General features: G+C 36.8%; 1 protein-coding gene and 1 pseudogene across 3 annotated transcripts in view; one reads left to right on the forward strand and one right to left on the reverse strand.

Annotated features, from left to right (window-relative positions):
* The window catches only part of EFR3A (EFR3 homolog A), a 113,425-nt gene that overhangs the window by 58,599 nt on the left and 33,380 nt on the right, over positions 1-21,446 (forward strand). For all 3 annotated transcript variants that reach the window (XR_003522205.2, XM_027606399.2, XM_027606405.2), the window contains 4 exons: positions 1,152-1,287; positions 8,339-8,506; positions 13,303-13,417; positions 14,305-14,356. Coding sequence is in view for 2 of the 3 variants with exons in the window: in XM_027606399.2 (XP_027462200.1) it covers positions 1,152-1,287; positions 8,339-8,506; positions 13,303-13,417; positions 14,305-14,356 (471 nt within the window). In the remaining variant the exon portion in view is untranslated. The remainder of the gene's footprint in view (positions 1-1,151; positions 1,288-8,338; positions 8,507-13,302; positions 13,418-14,304; positions 14,357-21,446) is intronic.
* On the reverse strand, positions 12,887-13,088 carry LOC113914049 (annotated as a pseudogene).

Below are 21,446 nucleotides of genomic sequence, written 5' to 3' on the forward strand. Positions count from 1 at the left end.
CAAGAAGTTCAGTTTCAGGTTTTGTGTGTGTGTCTGTCTATCTGGAATTCCTCTGTTTTAACACTGCAGAAAGTAAAAGTGAAAATGTTTACCTTGTTGTTAAAAAAGTTAGATGTGTTATGACAGAAATACCAGAAATACCTGGCAGTGAATTTGGTTATGTTGTTAGAGGTGGAGGGGAGTTCTTGTTGCTTTTGAGCAGAGTAGCCAGTATGTGCTGGACACTGCTATTTAATATAAGACTACCCATTCCAAAGGAGAAAAAGGTAACCAGTGTGAAAACAGAGTGGTGGGGCCTAAGGGCAAACACAGACATGGAGATTCAGGGCCATAGCCTCTTTTGTTTGTTTTTGGATTTTTATAACCTGGTGGTAGACCACTCATGACCCCTGGTTGTAGTTATTAGTTTAAAAAACCAAAACTTTGCTACTCTGTTAAGAAAAAAAAGAAGTGAGAAAATATTCATTGTAGTTAAACATTTTTTAGCTATCCTATTTTAGATTTAGGTCCTACTATCATTCATTGTGATCCATCAGATTATTTATAATAAAATTGCCTTTGTAAATTGCAAATCTTCTGATATCTCCTTGATTTAAATTTAATCAGGTATACACTGATAACATTTTCATTTTGAGAGTTGCATTTGATGAGATGGGAGTTTTGACTGTTTAGCATTGTTAGGTGTCCATGATGAGAAATACTCTCTAGTTTGGGTAAGAGAGAAGTGCTGTAAATATCATAATCTGTTTATTTTTAAACATTTGTCCTATTATCAAATTATAAGAGTATATAAATGTTCTTTGAAATTATAGAGAAGTGAGACGAGAATAAAAACTTCTCATGAATCCTGGCCACTGTCAATATTTAGGTGTATATAATTCTAGTCCTGTATATTGTTTTAAAAAAACATTAAATTTAATCATAGTTTTTGCAACTTGCTTTTTTCATCCAGGGTATTATAAATATTTTCTAGTATCCCTATTTATTCTTCAAAAGCATGGTTTTTAATGGCTACATATTGTTCTGTAACAGGACTACCAGTCTCCTGTAGTGAAGATGTTTAAGTGACACATGGTTTTCCCTTCTTAAGAATCCACCCAGTATGTATATAACTGTTCATACATCTTTGTATACTGTTTTGCTTCTTTTAGGCTCAGTATTCTCACCATGTAATTCAGGAGATCCTAGGACACCTTGATGCTCGTAAAAAAGATTCTCCACGGGTTCGAGCTGGTATCATCCAGGTTCTGTTAGAGGCTGTTGCCATTGCTGCTAAAGGTTCCATAGGTGAGTGTCGGCAAAACAAAACAAAACAAAACAAAAAAACTTAAACAAAAAAATTAATGCATTAATCTACTCTAGAATTTTTTTCAGTATATACAGCAGTGTATGGAAAACTCTTTAAAAATACTTTATTGTTTTTAAATGTGCTACAATTTCTCTTGGAATTTCTCAGACTTCTTTAGTGTACACTTAAGCGTTTTCCACTATATCAGTCTCCCCTTCCTCCTCTTTTCTAATGAAGATTTTTGGATGGAGGAGGAAGATGGCAGAGGAGTAGGGGACCCTAGTTTCATCTGGTCCCTGCAGTTCAGCGAGATAGCGGTCAAATCATTCTGAACACCTGTGAACTCAACTGGAGATCTAGGAAAAGAATTGCTGCAATTCTGCAAATAGAAAAGGGACCACTTTTTGCACGAGTGACAGGACGGAAGAACCCAACGCAAAAAAGAGACCAAGAGGCAGTACTGACTGCCAGGGACCTAAACATTATGGATATAAGTAAGATGTTGGAACTAGAGTTCAGAATAAGGATTGTAAAGATACTGTCTGACTTGAAAAAAGCATAGAAGACACTAGAGAATCCCTTTCTGGAGACATAAAAGAACTATAATCAAGCTGAAATCAAAAGGGCTATTAATGAAATGTAATAAAAAATGGATGCTCTAACTGCTAGGATAAATGAGGTAGAACAGAGAATTAGTGATATAGAAGACAAAATGATGGAGAATAAAGAAGCTGAGAAAAAGAGAGGTAAACAACTATTGAATCACTAGGGGAGAATTCCAGAGATAAGTGGTACCATAAAGTGAAACAATATTAGAATAAATGGGATCCCGGAAGAAGGAGGCGAAAGAGAGAGAGAAAAGGGGGGGGGGAGCAGACGGTATATTAGAGCTGAGAATTATAGCTGAGAAATTCCCTAATCTGGAGAAGGAAACAGGCATTTAAGTCCAGGAGGCACAGAGAACCCCCCCCCCCTCAAAATCAAAAATAGGTCAACACATCTAACACAACACACCTCGACATCTAATAGCGAAGCTTTCAAATTTCAGAGACAGAAAATCCTGAAAGCAGCTTAGGCCAAGAGATCTTCAACCTACAAGGGTAGAAACATAAGGTTGGCAGCTAACCTATCCACAGAGACCTGACAGGCCAGAAAGGTCTGACAAGATATATTCAAGGTGCTAAATGAGAAAAATTTGCAGCCAAGAATACTTTATCCCACAAGGCTGTTATTCAGAATAGAAGGGGAGATAAAGAGCTTCCAGGACAAACAGAAATGAAAAGAATTTGTGATCACTAAACCAGCCCTGCAAGAAATATTAAAGGGGATCCTTTAAGCGAAGAGAGAGCCCCAAAGTAACGTAGACCAGAAAGGAACAGAGACAGTATACAGAAACAGTGATTTACAGGTAATACAATGGCACTAAATTCATATTTTTCAATAGTTACTCTGAATATAAATGGGCTGAATGCCCCAGTCAAAAGACATGGGGTATCAGATTGGATAAAAAAGCAAGACCCATCCATATACTGTCTACAAGAGACTCATTTTAGACCCAAAGACACTTCCAGACTGAAAGTGAGGGGGTGGAAAAGCATTTATCATGCTGGTGGACATCAAAAGAAAACTGGGGTAGCAATTCTTATATCAGACAAATTAGATTTTAAACCAAAGACTGTAGTAAGAGATGAGGAAGGACACTGTATCACAATTAAAGGGCCTATCCAGCAAGAAGATCTAACAATTGTAAATATCTATGCCCCTAACATGGGAGCAGCCAATTGTATAAACCAATTAATAACAAAATTAAACACATTGATAATTATCGATATTATTGATAATACAATAATAGGGGCCTTGACCACCCCACTCACTGCAGTGGACAGATCATTAAGCAGAAGATCAACAAGGAAACAAGGGCTCTGAATGACACACTGGATCAGATGGACTTCACAGATGTATTTAGAGCATTCCATCCTAAAGCAACAGAATATTTACATTCTTCTCCAGTGTGCATAGAATATTCTCCAGAATAGATCACATACTGGGTCACAAATCAGGTCTCAACTGGTAGCAAAAGATTGGGATCATTCCCTGCATATTTTCAGACCACAAAGCTTTGAAGCTTGAACTCAAACACAAGGGGAAATTTGGAAGGAACACAAATAAATGGAGGTTAAAAATCCTACTAAAGAATGAATGGGTCAACCAGGAAATTAAAGAAGAATTTAAAAGATTCAAGGAAATAAATTGAAAATGAAAACACAACTGTTCAAAACCTTTGGGATGTAGCAAAGGCAGTCCTAAGTGTATAGCAATACAAGCCTTTCTCAGGAAACAAGAAAGGTCTCAAATATACAGCCTAACCTTAAACCTAAAGGAGCTGGAGAAAGAATAGCAAATCAAGCCTAAACCCAGCAGGAAAAGAGAATAAAGATTAGAGCAGAAATCAATGACATAGAAGCCAAAAGAACAATAGAACAGATCAATGAAACTTGGAGCTGGTTCTTTGAAAGAATTAATAAGATCAGTAAACCCCTAGCCAGACTTATCAAAAAGAAAAGAGAAAGGCCCTAATAAATAAAATTATGAATGAAAAAGGAGAGATGACAACCAACACTGAAGAAATACAAACTTATATAAGAATATATTATGAGCCAACTATATGCCAACAAATTAGGCAATCTGGAAGAAATGGATGCATTCCTAGAAACACATAAACTACCAAAACTGAATCAGGAAGAAATAGAAAACCTGAACAGACCCATACCGGCAAGAATAGAAGCAGTAATCAAAAAATCTCCCAACAAACAAGAGTCCAGGGCTGGATGGCTTCCCAGGGAATCCTACCAACCATTTAAAGAAGAATTAATACCTATTTTTCTGAAGTTGTTACAAAAAATAGAAATGGAAGGAAAAGTTCCAAACTCTATGAGGCTAGCATTACCTTGATCCCGAAACTAGACAAAGACCCCACCAGAAAGGAGAATTACAGACTAATACCCCTGATGAACATGGATGCCAAAGTTCTCACCAAGAGACTAGCCGATAGGATCCAACAGTATACAAAAAGGATTATTTGCCATGACCAAGTGGGATTTATTCCTGGGCTGCAAGTGTGGTTCAGCATCCACAAATCAATCAGCGTGATACACCACATTAATGAAAGGAAGGCAAGAGCCATGTGATTCTCTCAGTAGATGTAGAAAAAGCATTTGACAAAATACAGCATCTTTTCTTGATTAAAACTCTCCACAGAGGGATGGTGGGACGTACCTCAATATCATAAAAACCATATACGACAAGCCCATGCAAATAACATTGTCAGTGGGGAAAAACAGAGCTTTTTCCCTATGATCAGGAACACAACAGGAATGTCCACTCTCAGCGCCGTTGTTTAACGCAGTACTAGAAGTCCTAGCTTCAGCAATCAGACAACAAAAAGAAATAAAATGTATCCTAATCAGCAAAGAAGTCAAACTCTCATTCTTCTCAGAAGACATGAGACTCTATGTGGAAAGCCGAAAAGACTCCACCCCAAAATTGATAGAACTCATACAGGAATGTAGCAGAGTGGTAGGATATAACATCGATCCCGTTTACAATTGCACCAAAAACCATGAGATACCTAGGAATAAACCTAACCAAAAAGGCAAAGGATCTTGACTCAGAAAACTGTGGAACACTCATGAAAGAAATTGAGGAAGACACAAAGAAATGGAAAAACGTTCCATGGTTTGGAAGGACAAATATTGTTAAAATGTCTGTGCTTCTCAGAGGAATCTATACATTAAATGCAATCCCTATCAAAATACCATCAACTTTTTTTTTTTAATAGAGCTGGAACAAATAATCCTAAAATTTGTATGGAACCAGGAAAGACTCCACGTAGCCAAAGGAATTTTGAAAAAGAACACCAGAGCTGGTGGCATCACGATGCCAGACTTCAAGCTCTAATACAAAGCTGTAATAATCAAGACAGTATGGATACTGGCACAAAAGCAGACAGACACATAGATCAATGGAACAGAGTAGAGAGCCCAGAAATGGACCCTCAACTCTATGGTCAACTAATCTTTGACAAAGCAGGAAAGAATATCCAATGGAAAAAAGACGGTCTCTTCAACAAATGGTGTTGGGAAAATTGGACAGCCACATGCAGATGAATGAAACTGGACCATTTCCTTCCACCATACACAAAAATAGACTCAAAATGGATGAAAGACCTAAATGTGAGACAGGAATCCATCAGAATTCTAGAGAACACAGGCAGCATCTCTGTGACCTTAGCTGCAGCAACTTCTTGCTAGACACGTCTCCAAAGGCAAGGGAAACAAAGGTAAAAATGAACTATTGGGACTTCATCAAGATAAAAAGCTTTTGCACAGCAAAGGAAACAGGCAACAAAACCTAAAGACAACCTACAGAATGGGAAAAGATATTTGCAAATGTCTTATCAGATAAAGTGCTAGTATCCAAAATTTGTAAAGAACTTACCACACTCAACGCCCAGAGAACAAATAATCCAATCAAGACATGGGCAGAAGACATGAACAGCCATTTCTCCAAAGAAGACATACATATATATGGCCAATTGACACATGAAATAATGTTCAACATCACTGGGCATCAGGGAAATTAAAATCAAAACCACAGTGAGCTACCACTTCATACCAGTCAGAATGGCTAAAATTAACAACTCAGGAAACAACGAGGATGTTGGTGAGAATGCACCCTGAAAGGGAACCATCTTAAACTGCTAGTGGGAATGCAAGCTGGTACAGGTATTCTGGAAAACAGTATGGAGGTTCCTCAAAAAGTTAAAAATAGAGCTACCCCATGACCCAGTAATTGTACTACTAGATAAAAAGATACAAATGTAGTAATCTGAAGGGACACCTGCACCCCAATGTTTATAGCAGCAATGTCCACAGTAGCCAAACTATGGAAAAAGCCCAGATGTCCATCGACAGATGAATAGCTATAGAAGAGGTGGTATATGTACACACACACACACACACACACACACACACACACACACACACACACACACACAGGAATATTACTCAGCCATTAAAAAAACAAAATCTTGCAATTTGTTAGGACATGGATGGAACTAGAGAGTATTTCTCAATCAGAGAAAGATAATTATGATTTCACTTGTGGAATTTAAAACAAAACGGGAGCATAGGGGAGGGGAGGGACAATAAAACAAGATGAAATCAGAGATGGAGACAAACCATAAGAGATTCTCAATCATAGGAAACAAACTGAGGAGAGAGAGGAAGTGGGTGGGAGGATGGGGTAATTAGGTGATGGGCATGAAGGGGGCACATGACATATGAACCCTGGGTGTTACATACAACTGATGAATCACTGAACTCTACCTCTGAAACTAATAATACTATATGTTAATTAACTGATTTAAATTTAAAAAATAAAATAATATGAAAAAGAATTTTGAATACCAATTATGTGCTAGACATTTGGGAGGATATAGATAGAAGACATTTGGGAGGATATATGGTTCACTTGAAGTTAGACAACTTTACCTAATGCTGTAATTCAAGGCAGGTTTGTTCACATTTCTTCAGAAAACTAGGGATGGAAAATGGTTTGGTAAGAGCAAAATATTAAGTAGCCCATTTGGCTAGAATGTGTGGTAGTGTGGAGGAAGTCTGAGAAATTGCTTTAAAGTTAAAGTTGCAGCCAAATCATGGATGTAATTCTACAGTTGGTAGAGGTTTAATGTAATCTTTATCAAAGATGTGCTGTAGGATAAGTATTTCATCTGGCTTTAAAATGTAGGACACTTCAGAAATAACAGGTGGTTGCCAGCATTGTAGGCACAAGGGAAAGAATTTGACCTTGGATGGCAGCACAGGAATGGGAAGTAAACAGGATTAGATCACTGACTCTATGGCTAACACAGAGAAGGGACAGATCAGAGGTCAGTTTTTCACCTGCATGTCATTAGGAGAATGGAAGAGGCCATGATAGAATTACTAAATTTAGGAGAAAAATCTGGTTATGGTTTCTTTGCTTCAAAACCAAAGTGGAAATACATTAGCTACCGAAATACTCTATTGCTCATTCAGCGTCAAATGGGAGTGGGCATTTTGGATATGGACTTTTTATTACTGATAATTTATCTCAAAGAGATGGAAGCATTTGTTTAACTGAAGCGTTACTTAATTTTTTTTTAAGATTTTATTATTTGACAGAGAGAGAGAGACAGTGAGGGAGGGAACACAAGCAGGGGGAGTGGGAGAAGGAGAAGCAGGCTTCTCACTGAGCAGGGAGCCCGATGCGGGGCTCGATCCCAGGGCCCCAGGATCATGACTGAGCCATCCAGTTGCCCCTGAAAAGTTACTTAATTTGAAATATTAAATGAAACAGATACTACGTTGAATTAACACACGTCTGTTATGTATGAGGTACTAGATACTAAGCTCTGTACATTCGAAGAAGTATTTGACCATGGCTGCCTGTCCTGGAGATTGCAACTAAGAGTTGGAGGCAGAAATAAAAAACACTGATTAAACTATAGTGTGATAGATAGATGCAGTGACAAACATGTGTACGGTATTTATAGAACTAAAAGCAGAAAGCAAATCTCCTTTACCTGAATCTGATAAATCGGCTAGTTTCTTTCTCATAACGGAGGCAAATTATCCCTTCTTCATCTTCAAAAGATGCAAAATAAATTTTCGACACTACAGTGAGCTATGGTATCATAATTCTGTGGGTTCTGACCCAACAATCAAGTTAAATATTCTCCTAATACATGTTATTTTGAGTAGATAAGATTATATAGATGGAAAGTTTTTTGTATGCATATACACATTTTGTGTGGTTTGTACCAGAGGTTCAAATAGTCGGTTGCTTAGAGATGCCCAGTAAACGCTGGAGTAACTAGGAGACTTTTTATTTAGGTATTTCTCATTTACTTTTTTACTATTTTGGAAATATCCAAAAATCTCTGAGAAATGTGAGAATTGTTTTTGAGTATATAATATTGGAAAAACTCACATTAGTGTTTGTTTACAGGACCCACAGTGCTGGAAGTCTTTAATACTCTCCTAAAGCATCTGCGTCTCAGTGTTGAATTTGAAGCAAATGACTTACAGGGGGGATCTGTAGGCAGTGCTAACTTAAACTCAAGTTCCAAAGACAATGATGAGAAGATTGTGCAGAATGCTATCATCCAAACAATAGGTGAGTACGTTTCACTTTTCCAAACTATTATGTAAAACAGTGATTAAAAAAGCTCTTGCTGAAAGTTACTTGTCTCTTACAGTACGTTAGTCAAAGGTGAATGAATGATAGCTTAGACTTTTAAAAAACTTGATATTCTGAAACACACATAAGAATAGGACAAAGAACACTGTATACCCTTCACCCGGGTTCATCTATTAATATTTTATGCCATTTATTTTATCATTTATGTTGTCTCCTCTTCTCCCTCTCTCTCTCCATTTCTCTGTGTGCATGTATGTATGTGTGTACATATATGTGCATATATAAATATATACATGTATCCTCATTTTTTCCCTAAACCACTAGAGATTAAGTGCATATGCATCATGGCCCTTTACCACAGAGACTTTTTCCAAAGAATAAGATTCTTCCATAACCAGAATACAGTTATCAACATCAGTGAATTTAACATTGGCATATACGTTAATCAGACTTCCATATTTCAGTTTTGTCATTTGACCTATTCATGTCCTTTATTTTCTTTTTAAGATTTTATTTATTATTTATTTGACAGAAAGATAGCGAGAGCAGGAATTCCACAAGCAAGGGGAGTGGGAGAGGGAGAAGCAAGCTTCCCGCTGAGCAGGGAGCCCAATGTGGGGCTCGACATGACCTGAGCCGAAGGCAGACGCTTAACAACTGAGCCACCCAGGAGCCCCTAATCATGTCCTTTAGAGCATGTTTTTCCTTACATCCAGGATTCAGTCTAGGATCATAAATTGCATTTAGTTGTAATACTTCTTGAGTTCCTTTAGTCTGGAACATTTCAATTCTGATATGGGAGTTTTTAAGAGCATACCACCCCCTTTTAAAAAAATTTTCTCCCTTTGGGTTTGTCTGGTTGCTCATTCCTGGCTGGATACTACATAAGTGATAAAGTTCTTCTCAAGAGTATTGCATACAGAGAGGTATGCAGTGTACTTTTGCTTCTCATTGGTGATGTGAGTTTTGCTCACTCAAAGTGTTCTGTTTCTCTGTTGTACGGTTTCAGTTTTTATCCTTGCAAACAGTAAACAGTCTCTGAGGATATGCTTTTAGACCATGCGGATGTTCTGCTCTTCACCCAAACCTCCCCCTGAATTTAGTAACCATTCATAATTCTCACCTGAACCTGTCTTTACCATAATGTTGCAAATGGATGGTTTTCGAACTCGGCACTCCCTCCACAGCTGTCAGGTGGCACTCTGTGTTCTGCGGTGAGCAGGAGTCCCTTTTTCTTCCCTGTGTATGTATGTAGGAATGCAGGTATTTATATCTTTATTATTGGTATGAGCTTATGGATTTATATTTTCATGCTTCATAATTCATTCTGTATTTATTATTATATTTTGGTGCTGAAATTGTCCCAGATTTGGCCATTGGGAACTCCCATCTTCTATGTCTTTGTAACATCCTCCCATTTCTTTTGAGTGCAACCTTACTGGTTTAAGTTGTTTCAGGCTCATTTTGTATTTCCTGTCCCAGCCATGGAATCTCATTTCTCAAAGTGCTGTGGTTTCTTTTACTGGGGAATGGCATTAGAAACCAAGTTGTGGGGAGTGCTGCCTTGGGCTTTAATTTCATATGTTTTTTTCTTAAAAACATGGTTAAAGTACAGTAAAAGGGTAAAGAACTTCCTTTAAAAAAAAAAAGCCATGAGAATTTTGGAGGTGCCGGAAATAAAGTGATCTGACTGTATTAAAGTAAAATATAAATTAAAGTAAGCAAACTCCTATTCTACTTTAACCTTCCCCTCCTGATATCTTTAGAATATCCAGATCATGTTTTAATGGAACTACATGATTGCTACAATATTTCAAAATAGAGTTGTATCCCTGGGGCTTAGTACCTAATTTCTAATGGTTGCTAATAGTTTCTGCTAAAAATAGAGTCATACATAAATTTATTTTGGAACCCAGTATATGTCTTTTATCTGGGTAATTTTCCTTTGTGTAGACTACTTATTTATAATAGTCCTCTGGAATATGTAATACAAAGTTTCTCTTTTTTATCTTCTTTCTAAAGTTCTATGGATATACCATATATGTATATATATGCATGATGCTTCAGCATTCAGCACTTACATATTGAATGTGTATATACAGCAGGCCCCATACTAGGATTTTGTGATGCATATGGCTCTCCCCTTGTGGATATGTGTGGTTGATCTGCTTGGTGCCCAGTAAAAAGACAAAACATAATGGAAGTCCAGTATTACCATGGAATCTCAGTATAGCAGAGACATTTTAGATATTCCTTAAAACAGTTAGATCTGTGTATGATAAACCTAACTTTTGGTGACTCTTACATTTATTTGGATTATTTGTGGATTTTTTGTGATATTTTAAGATAAATCAGCTATTCTTGTTTTCACAGAATTAATTTAAATTGCTTTCATGACTTCTAATTAATTCAGTGTTACTCTTTCACTTTAGAATATTTAATTTATTTTTTTCAAGTATTTTATTATAAAATATAGATATTATAGACTCAATAGTTCTGTGACATAACACTTTCCCAAAATAACATGTGAAAATGAAAACATGAGAGAAAAGAAATGCAGTGTGGCACAGTAAGATTTTTATTTAATCACACTTCTGATTTCCTCAGTATTTTCTTTTGGAAATTCTCAGTACTCTGGTAGTTACCAGCTCGTGTGGATATTGCTGTTGGACTAGGGAGCAGGGCTGCTGTGCCTTTGGCACTTGACAATACAAGGCTGTTGGCCAAATTATTATTATTATTTTTTTAAAGATTTTGTTTATTTATTTGACAGAGACACAGCGAGAGAGGGAACACAAGCAGGGGGAGTGGGAGAAGGAGAAGCAGGCTTCTGCTGAGCAGGGAGCCCAATGTGGGGCTCGATCCCAGGACGCCGGGATCATGACCTGAGTGGAAGGCAGACGCTTAACAACTGAGCCACCCAGGCGCCCCGGCCAAATTCTTTTTTTACAGTAATGAAGAACATAGCTCCCTGCAATGTTCTCTCGTTCTTTCCAGTCAGGGGTGAGGGGGGCTCCTCAGCACTTCCACTCAGTGGTTCAAATACAAACAGTGGGTATAGAGAATTAATTCCTTTCAGGACTCTCTTCACAGTTGATTATGTTGGAAACTTATGCCCTTGTGGCAATGACTGGCTTGTTTGGAACAGAAAATCAGTGTCAAGTTATGCATGGTGATTAGCAACATACCTAATTGGGTTCTTGCAAAGTTGAAAGTACCTCCCAAGGAGGAAGGAAAGGGTAATAATAACATAGGCTTTGGAAATGAATAGCCCTCACCTCAGGCCTGTTAGCTGTGTAGTATTTGGTTTGAACTATTAACCTCTCTAATCTACATTTCCACAAGAAGCAACTGAGGTTAATAAGAAATAGTATCTAGACTCATACAGTTATTTTGGTGATCCAAATACAAAGTAGTTTCTTAATCCCATAGATACTGCTTCTGAAGTGTTAGAATCATGTGCTTTACTTGAATTGCATAATGTTAAGATCATGAGATTTTTGATTCCTGAATGTGTGATAATAGGAAATGACTTTTATCCCCAAATCCAATCAAGATAAGTAGAACAATTTGAGTTTGCATAGATTATTAATTCCAATCATAGAAGCTTAAGAGTTAAATTGAAAAAGTAATTTATTCTTAAAGAAATACTAAAAATGAGAAGGTTTTTGTAATGATTATATTGCATTTTGAGAAATGAACAAAACCAGCATGATTCAATACCTGTTCTGATCTTTCAAAGAAACAACAAAGTTTGAATAAGTGATAATTAAATGTTTTAAGACTTCTAGACTAGAAAGTAAACCATCAAAGGCTACAGCAGTTAAATTTAAAATATCCACAAGACCTAAGAGTATATATGAGAAGAATGACAAGTAAATAAGGTTTTGTGGGGGTTTTTTTTGCATTAGTTGAATAATAGATATTGAATTAACCCACTGGCTTAGACTGTAAACCTGGCTCATTGTAATGACATTCTACAATATTTCAGCAATTGAAGCCAAAGTAGTGACATAATTATTGACCTCTTTACCAAAATATGGCCTAATTACTGACTTCCTTACCAGAACAAGAATTTAGACTCACAATATGTGAACAGTTTCATCAAAAATACTACCAGAGGGTTTTTTTTTTTTTCATTTTTCTAAAAGTCCAACTCATATTGATGGTTTGCCACTATAAACCATATGCAAAAGATTTTTAGACATTTATTGTTTTATCTAAGTATTAGTCTATTATGTACGTCTTCTACTATACATGAGTAAATGATTTTGAATAGAAGAAATTAGAATATCTTTGGAGTTTTGTTTTTTGAACTTTTTAAATTATGATACAGTTCAAATCACTGTGCCAGGTTCATTTCAGCTCCTTCACTGCCAAACCTGGGGGCAGGGACTGCTTTAGTATCTCTGTCTGTGATGACTGAGGTATAAAGATATCTGCTGCATTGAACTTTAAACTTCACATTATCCTTACTTTTCTTGATCTTGCCGGGTATGGCACCCTTTTACCTGGCCATGAGCAGAAAGTCCTTGATTTCTTCAGTTCCACCAGTCATGGTTACGAGGGGCACAGGGGAACACGCGGTCGGCACAGTAAGCAGCAGGAAGGGAGGACAGAAAAGGACTTTAGAGTTACATATATAACTTAAAGACATCATTTTACCACATATTGAAAGCTTTGGTTAAAAACATATTATGATTGAGTATTATGGAAAAATAACCTTTCCGATTTGTAAAATTTATCTTAACTTTATCTTAATATTTTCATAGGATTTTTTGGAAGTAACCTACCGGATTATCAGAGGTCAGAAATCATGATGTTCATTATGGGGAAAGTACCCGTTTTTGGAACATCCACCCATACTTTGGATATCAGTCAACTAGGGTACGCACATGTAGTTTTCCTGTGTTCTCAAACTATAAATTTTAATTATAATCTTGGGTTAAATTTCATCTTAAGGTTATATATAATATGTTTTATTTTTTTTAATCATTGGTAATAAAAATCCTATGGAAATCATTGTGTTTTTTTTGCCACTACATTGCTAAGCAATTGTATCAACATTTCCTGATTTAGAATCAGTTTTCAGTATAATTATAAATTCTTAAATTTTCTATCTCTTATATTGACTAGGTTGAAGGTTTATTTAGCACATAATGTAGGGTAAATCTTTAAGTTTCCTATAAAAATTTTAAGGATGAATGTCACTTTTGCCAGAATGTTGACTTATTCCTAGAATTCTAGAACTGAGAGTGATTTTAAAGATTATATGCTTTGGCTCCCTCATTTTATAGTTTGATTTGATTTTACAACATGCTAAAGCTTTAGTTTGGAAATAGTTTTGTGTGTTTTTAATTTCATAAAGAAAGGATAGTCTGTCTTGATTTATATTTCTTTGACCACTAATAACCCTTTTCCATTTGCTAGCTTGTTTTTTGATTGTTCGTATTTGCTTATTGTTAAATGTTAAATAGATACTATGTTTGTCAATTATACTCATGGTAAATATATTCTTACAGTGTCTTTAAATTGGAGTTGTTTCATTGTGTGTGCATATGATTGAATTAAAAAGCTATTCGAATTTTTGTTTTTTTACATACAACTTTTTAATTCATATGAAATTGATGAGTATAGAGTGAGCCATGACTTAAGCTAGTATGGAAACAATCTATTTAATCAAAATGAATAGAGTTTTAAAATCAAGGAGTAATATAAGTAAATGAAATAATGTTAGTGTTAATAAGATAATGCCAGTATTTTGTATATCTTAGGGATTTGGGAACCAGGCGGATTCAGATAATGTTGCTGAGATCTTTACTTATGGTAAGCCATTTAAGATAAGTGAAGAATACACTTACATTATTGAAGAGGTTGAAAGAATAGCTTCACATTATCTGTTTTTTCTTATATTGTAAGAAACTATGTATGGTTAGTTTTTTCCTATGGCTTATTACTTAAATATTTTATTTTATTCTTTTACTGTTTATTTCTCACTTCTGTCATCTTATTTGATCTTCATAAGATTACATATACAGAGGATAGAAAGTATTGTGTTTAATACACAAAGGTGCCTGGGCCCAGAGACTTGGAATGGAAGGATTGGAAGAGGTTCACCAAGGTCAATAAGCTGAAGACTAGAACTTGGATGTGAAGCCATGTTCTTTCTATAAATCATCTATTTCCTTCATACACTGACCAAATAATGACTTCTCATTTGGAAAATAATTCAGCTATAAATAGACAAAAGGGAAAAGCATACCTAAAATGTGAAGTCCTCTGGTTATTTTATATTAATTATATTCATCTTTGATTTAATTATATCTAGTATAATGCCAAGAATAAAGTAGGAGCTGATTATTTGGAATGTGTGTCCTTTCTAAATCTTTAAAAAACTTTAAAATTTGTTTTAGGACATCTTGATTATACATGATCCCTTAAAAAAGATTTTATTTGAGAGAGAGAGAGAGAGAGCATGACAGAGAATGAGCAAGCAGAGTATGGGGGGGTGGATGGAGGGCAGAGGGAGAAGCAGGCTCCCTGCTGAGTGGGGAGCCCAATGCGGGGCCCAACCCCAGGACCCCAAGACCATGACCTGAGCTGAAGGCAGATGCTTAACCAACTGAGCCATCTAGGCACCCCCCCTTTTTTTTTAATATTTCATACGTAGGATTTTGTGTTTCATTTTTAATTCTGGTTGTGGTACTTGCTATACTGAAGTTTTAAATCTAATATAGCCAGATTTATCAATCCTTTCATATGTATTTTATTTGTATCTTAAGAACTTTTGCCTACTCTTATGAGCACATTTTGCTTATATTTTTTTGCAAAAGTTTTTAGAATTTGGCTTTCCATAGCTAGATATTTGAAGTTTATTTTTGCATGTGGTGTGAGACTTGGGTATATTTTTAACTCTTCTAGGCGGGTGGCAATGGTCCTAACCAATTTCCTTGTTCACTTATAAAATCACCTCCATCCTGTAATAAGTGCCCAAATGTAAATACCCATATTCGCTTGTAATCCTGACTATAAATAGAGACTCCCCACATGAAATTTCTTTTGTTTCTAAGCCTTTTAATTAAACAAATACCCTGAGTAAATCATCTTGTCTCTAATCCTAATGGTACCAGAGTCACCTGAATGAATGTCTGTGTGGTATAGTTGAAATGCTTAATAGCATTTTAAGTGTATGTTCTTTAAAACGTTTAAATTTAGAGGATAGGGATATATTCAGAAATGTCAAATCAAGTAATGAATAAAGTACAGCTGTCCAAAATAAAAATGTATTCCTGTTAACCTAAAATGCTTACTTTAAAATAAAAGAATAATTTGACAATTTTTGAAATTTTCAGGTCTTACCTGTACTGTACTATTGCTACCTAATACCTTGTATCCATCTAGTACTGACTACCTATCCCACAGATTCTTGATCTTTCTGAGCCTCTTTTCTGTTAAAAATGGGGATACACACTGATGTCCGCCTCATAAGGTTGTGGTGAAAAGGAAGTTAATATTCACACAGTACTTAGACTTGTGCCTGGCACATAGTAAATATGTGTTTTTATTAACTTTATTCTCTTTATTATGATGTTTCTGAAAATTCATTAAAATCGTCATTACGTTTTTTTAAAGATTTATTTATTTTATTATTTATTTATTCTTTTAAATTTTTTATTGTTATGTTAATCACCATACATTACATCATTAGCTTTTGATGTAGTGTTCCATGATACATTGTTTGTGCATAACACCCAGTGCTCCACGCAGAACGTGCCCTCTTTAATACCCATCACCAGGCTAACCCATCCCCCCACCCCCCTCCCCTCTAGAACCCTCAGTTTGTTTTTCAGAGTCCATCCTCTCTCATGGTTCGTCTCTCCCTCCAACTTACTCCCCTTCATTCTTCCCCTCCTGCTATCTTCTTCTTTTTTTTTTTTCTTAACATATATTGCATTGTTTCAGAGGTACAGATCTGTGATTCAACAGTCTTGCACAATTCACAGCGCTCACCATAGCACATACCCTACCCATTGTCTATCACCCAGCCACCCCATACCTCCCGCCCCCCACCACTCCAGCAACCCTCAGTTTGTTTCCTGAGATTAAGAATTCCTCATATCAGTGAGGTCATATGATACATGTCTTTCTCTGACTGACTTATTTCACTCAGCATAACACCCTCCAGTTCCATCCACGTCACTGCAAATGGCAAGCTCTCATTCCTTTTGATGGCTGCATAATATTCCATTGTGTATATATATATATATATATATACGACATCTTCTTTATCCATTCATCTGTCGATGGACATCTTGACTCTTTCCACAGTTTGGCTATTGTGGACATTGCTGCTATAAACATCGGGGTGCACGTACCCCTTCAGATCCCTACATTTGTATCTTTTGGGTAAATACCCAGTAGTGCAATTGCTGGATCGTATGGTAGCTCTATTTTCAACTGTTTGACGAACCTCCATACTGTTTTCCAGAGTGGCTGCACCAGCCTGCATTCCCACCAACAGTGTAGGAGGGTTCCCCTTTCTCCGCATCCCCGCCAACATCTGTCGTTTCCTGACTTGTTCATTTTAGCCATTCTGACTGGTGTGAGGTGGTATCGCATGGAGGTTTTGATTTGGATTTCCCTGATGCCGAGCGATGTTGAGCACTTTTTCATGTGTCTGTTGGCCATTTGGATGTCTTTGGCAAAATGCGTGTTCATGTCTTCTGCCCATTTCTTGATTGATTATTTGTTCTTTGGGTGTTGAGTTTGATAAGTTCTTTATAGATTTTGGATACTAGCCCTTTATCTGATATGTCATTTGCAAATATTTTCTCCCATTCTGTCGGTCGTCTTTTGGTTTTGTGGATTGTTTCTTTTGCTGTGCAAAAGCTTTTTATCTTGATGAAATCCAAATAGTTCATTTTTGCCCTTGCATCCCTTGCCTTTGGCGATGTTTCTAGGAAGAAGTTGCTGTGGCTGAGGTCGAAGAGGTTGCTGCCTGTGTTCTCCTTTAGGATTCTGATGGACTCCTGTGTCACGTTTAGGTCTTTTAACCATTTGGAGTCTATTTTTGTGTGTGGTGTAAGGAAATGGTCCAGTTTCATTCTTTTGCATGTGGCTGTCCAATTTTCCCAACACCATTTGTTGAAGAGACTTTTTTCCATTGGACATTCTTTCCTGCTTTCTCAAAGATGAGTTGACCATAGAGTTGAGGGTCCATTTCTGGGCTCTCTGTTCTATTCCATTGATCTATGTGTTTGTTTTTGTGCCAGTACCATACTGTCTTGATGATGACAGCTTTGTAATAGAGCTGGAAGTCTGGAATTGTGATGCCACCGGCTTTGCTTTTCTTTTTCAATATTCCTCTGGCTATTCAGGGTCTCTTCTGGTTCCATACAAATTTGAGGATTATTTGTTCCATTTCTTTGATAAAAGTGGATGGTATTTTGATGGGGATTGCATTGAATGTGTAGACTGCTCTAGGTAGCATTGACATCTTCACAATGTTTGTTCTTCCAATCCATGAGCATGGAACGTTTTTCCATTTCTTTGTGTCTTCTTCAATTTCTTTCATGAGTATTTTATAGTTTTATGAGTACAGATCCTTTGCCTGTTTGGTTAAATTTATTCCTAGGTATCTTATGGTTTTGGGTGCAGTTGTAAATGGGATTGACTCCTTAATTTGTTTCTCTTCTGTCTTGTTGTTGGGGTATAGAAATGCCACTGATTTCTGTGCACTGATTTTATATCTTGCTACTTTACTGAATTGCTGTATGAGTTCTAGCAGTTTTGGGGTGGAGTCTTTTGGGTTTTCCACATACAATATCATATCATCTGCAAAGAGTGAGAGTTTGACTTCTTCTTTGCCGATTTCGATGCCTTTGATTTCTTTTTGTTGTCTGATTGCTGTGGCTAGGACTTCTAATACTGTGTTGAATAGCAGTGGTGAGGGTGGACATCCCTGCCATGTTCCTGACCTTAGGGGAAAAGCTCTCAGCTTTTCCCCATTGAGAATGATATTCGCTGTAGGTTTTCCATAGATGGCTTTTATGATATTGAGGTATGTACCCTCTATCCCCATTCTCTGAAGAGTTTTGATCAAGAAAGGATGCTGTACTTTGTCAAATGCTTTTTCTGCATCTATTGAGAGGATCAAAGGATTCTTGTTCTTTCTTTTGTTAATGTATTGTATCACGTTGATTGATTTGCGGATGTTGAACCAACCTTGCAGCCCAGGGATAAATCCCACTTGGTCGTGGTAAATAATCCTTTTAATGTACTGTTGGATCCTATTGGCTAGTATTTTGGTGAGAATTTTTGCATCCATGTTCATCAAGGATATTGGTCTGTAATTCTCCTTTTTGATGGGGTCTTTGTCTGGTTTTGGGATCAAGGTAACGGTGGCCTCATAAAACGAGTTTGGAAATTTTCCTTCCATTTCTATTTTTTGGAACAGTTTCAGGAGAATAGGTATTAATTCTTCTTTAATTGTCTGATAGAATTCCCCTGGGAAGCCATCTGGCCCCGGGCTTTTCTTGGGAGATTTTTGATGACTGTTTCAATTTTCTTAGTGGTTATAGGTCTGTTCAGGTTTTCTATTTCTTCCTGGTTCAATTTTGGTAATTGATACCTCTCTACGAATGCATCCATTTCTTCCAGGTTATCTACTTTTCTGGCATAGAGTTGCTCATATGTTCTTATAATTGTTTGTATTTCTTTGGTGTTGGTTGTGATCTCTCCTCTTTCATTCATGATTTTGTTGATTTGGATCATTTTTCTTTTGGATAAGTCTGGCCAGGGGTTTATCAATCTTGTTAAGTCTTTCAAAGAACCAGCTCCTATTTTCCTTGATCTGTTCTACTTTTCTTTTGGTTTTTATTTCATTGATTTCTGCTCTGATCTTGATTATTTCTCTTCTCCTGCTGGGTTTAGGCTTTATTTGCTGTTTTTTCTCTAGCTCCTTTAGGTGTAGGGTTAGGTTGTGTATTTGAGACCTTTCTTGTTTCTTGAGAAAGGCTTGTATTGCTATATACTTTCCTCTCAGGACTGCCTTTGCTGTATCCCAAAGATTTTGAACAGTTGTGTTTTCATTTTCATTGGTTTCCATGAATTTTTTTAATTCTTCTTTAATTTCCTGGTTGACTCATTCATTCTTTAGTAGGATGCTCTTTAGCCTCCATGTATTTGAGTTCTTTCTGACTTTCCTCTTGTGATTGAGTTCTAGTTTCAAAGCATTGTGGTCTGAAAATATGCAGGGAATCATCCCAATCTTTTGGTACTGGTTGAGACCTGATTTGTGACCTAGGATGTGATCAATTCTGGAGAATGTTCCATGGGCACTAGAGAAGAATGTGTATTCTGTTGCTTTGGGATGGAATGTTCTGAATATGTCTGTGAAGTCCATTTGGTCCAGTGTTTCATTTAAAGTCTTTATTTCCTTGTCGATCTTTTGCTTTGATGATCTGTCCATTTCAGTCAGGGGGGTGTTAAAGTCCCCCACTATTATTGTATTGTTGTCAATGTGTTTCTTTGCTTTTGTTATTAATTGCCTTATAAAATTGGCTGCTTCCATGTTAGGGGCATAGATATTTACAATTGTTAGATCTTCTTGTTGGATATACCCTTTAAGTAGGATATAGTGTCCTTCTTCATCTCTTATTACAGTGTTTGTTTTAAAATCTAATTTGTCTGATAGAAGGATTGCTACCCCAGCTTTCTTTTGGTGTCCATTAGCATGGTAAATGGTTTTCCACCCCCTCACTTTCAATGTGGGGGTGTCTTTGGGTCTAAAGTGAGTCTCTTGCTGACAGCATATTGATGGGTCTTGTTTTTTAATCCAATGTGATAGCCTGTATCTTTTGATTGGGGCATTTAGCCCATTTACATTCAGAGTAACTATTGAAAGATATGAATTTAGTGCCATTGTATTGCCTATAAGGTGACTGTATATTGTCTGTGTTCCTTTCTGATCTCTGTTGCTTTTAGGCTCTCTCTTTGCTTAGAGGACCCCTTTCAATATTTCTTGCAGGGCTGGTTTCGTGTTTGCAAATTCCTTTCATTTTTGTTTGTCCTGGAAGCTTTTTATCTCTCCTTCAATTTTCAATGACAGCCTAGCTGGATATAGTATTCTTGGCTGCATATTTTTCTTATTTAGTGCTCTGAAGATATCATGCCAGTCCTTTCTGGCCTGCCAGGTCTCTGTGGATAGGTCTGTTGCCAGTCTAATGTTTCTACCATTGTAGGTTACAGATCTCTTCTCCCGAGCTGCTTTCAGGATTTTCTGTTTGTCTCTGAGACTCGTAAGTTTTACTATTAGTTGTTGGGGTGTTGACCTATTTTTATTGATTTTGAGAGGCGTTCTCTGTGCCTCCTGGATTTTGATGCCTGTTTCCTTCCCCACATTAGGGAAGTTCTCTGCTATAATTTCCTCCAATATACCTTCTGCCCCTCTCCCTCTTTCTTCTTATTCTGCTAGCCCAATTATTCTAATGTTGTTTTGTGTTATCATATCGCTTATCTCTCGAATTCTGCCCTTGTGATCGTGTAGGTGTTTCTCTCTCTTTTTCTCAGCCTCTTTATTTTCCATCATTTGGTCTTCTATTTCGCTGATTCTCTCTTCTGCCTCTTTTATCCTAGCAGTTAGTGCCTCCATTTTTGATTGCACCTCATTAATAGCTTTTTTGATTTCGACTTGGTTAGATTTTAGTTCTTTTATTTCTCCAGAAAGGGTTTCTCTAATAACTTCCACGCTTTTTTCAAGCCCAGCTAGTATCTTTAAAGTCATGATTCTGAGCTCTAGGTCCGATATTGTACTAATATCCGTATTGAGTAGGTCCCTGGCAGACGGTACTACCTCTTGTTCTTTTTGCTGAGGTGATTTTTTTCGTCTTGTCATTTTGTCCAGAGGATAATAGAT

Source organism: Zalophus californianus, chromosome 4 (genome assembly GCF_009762305.2).
Source record: "Zalophus californianus isolate mZalCal1 chromosome 4, mZalCal1.pri.v2, whole genome shotgun sequence".
Taxonomy (NCBI): Eukaryota; Metazoa; Chordata; class Mammalia; order Carnivora; family Otariidae; genus Zalophus; species Zalophus californianus.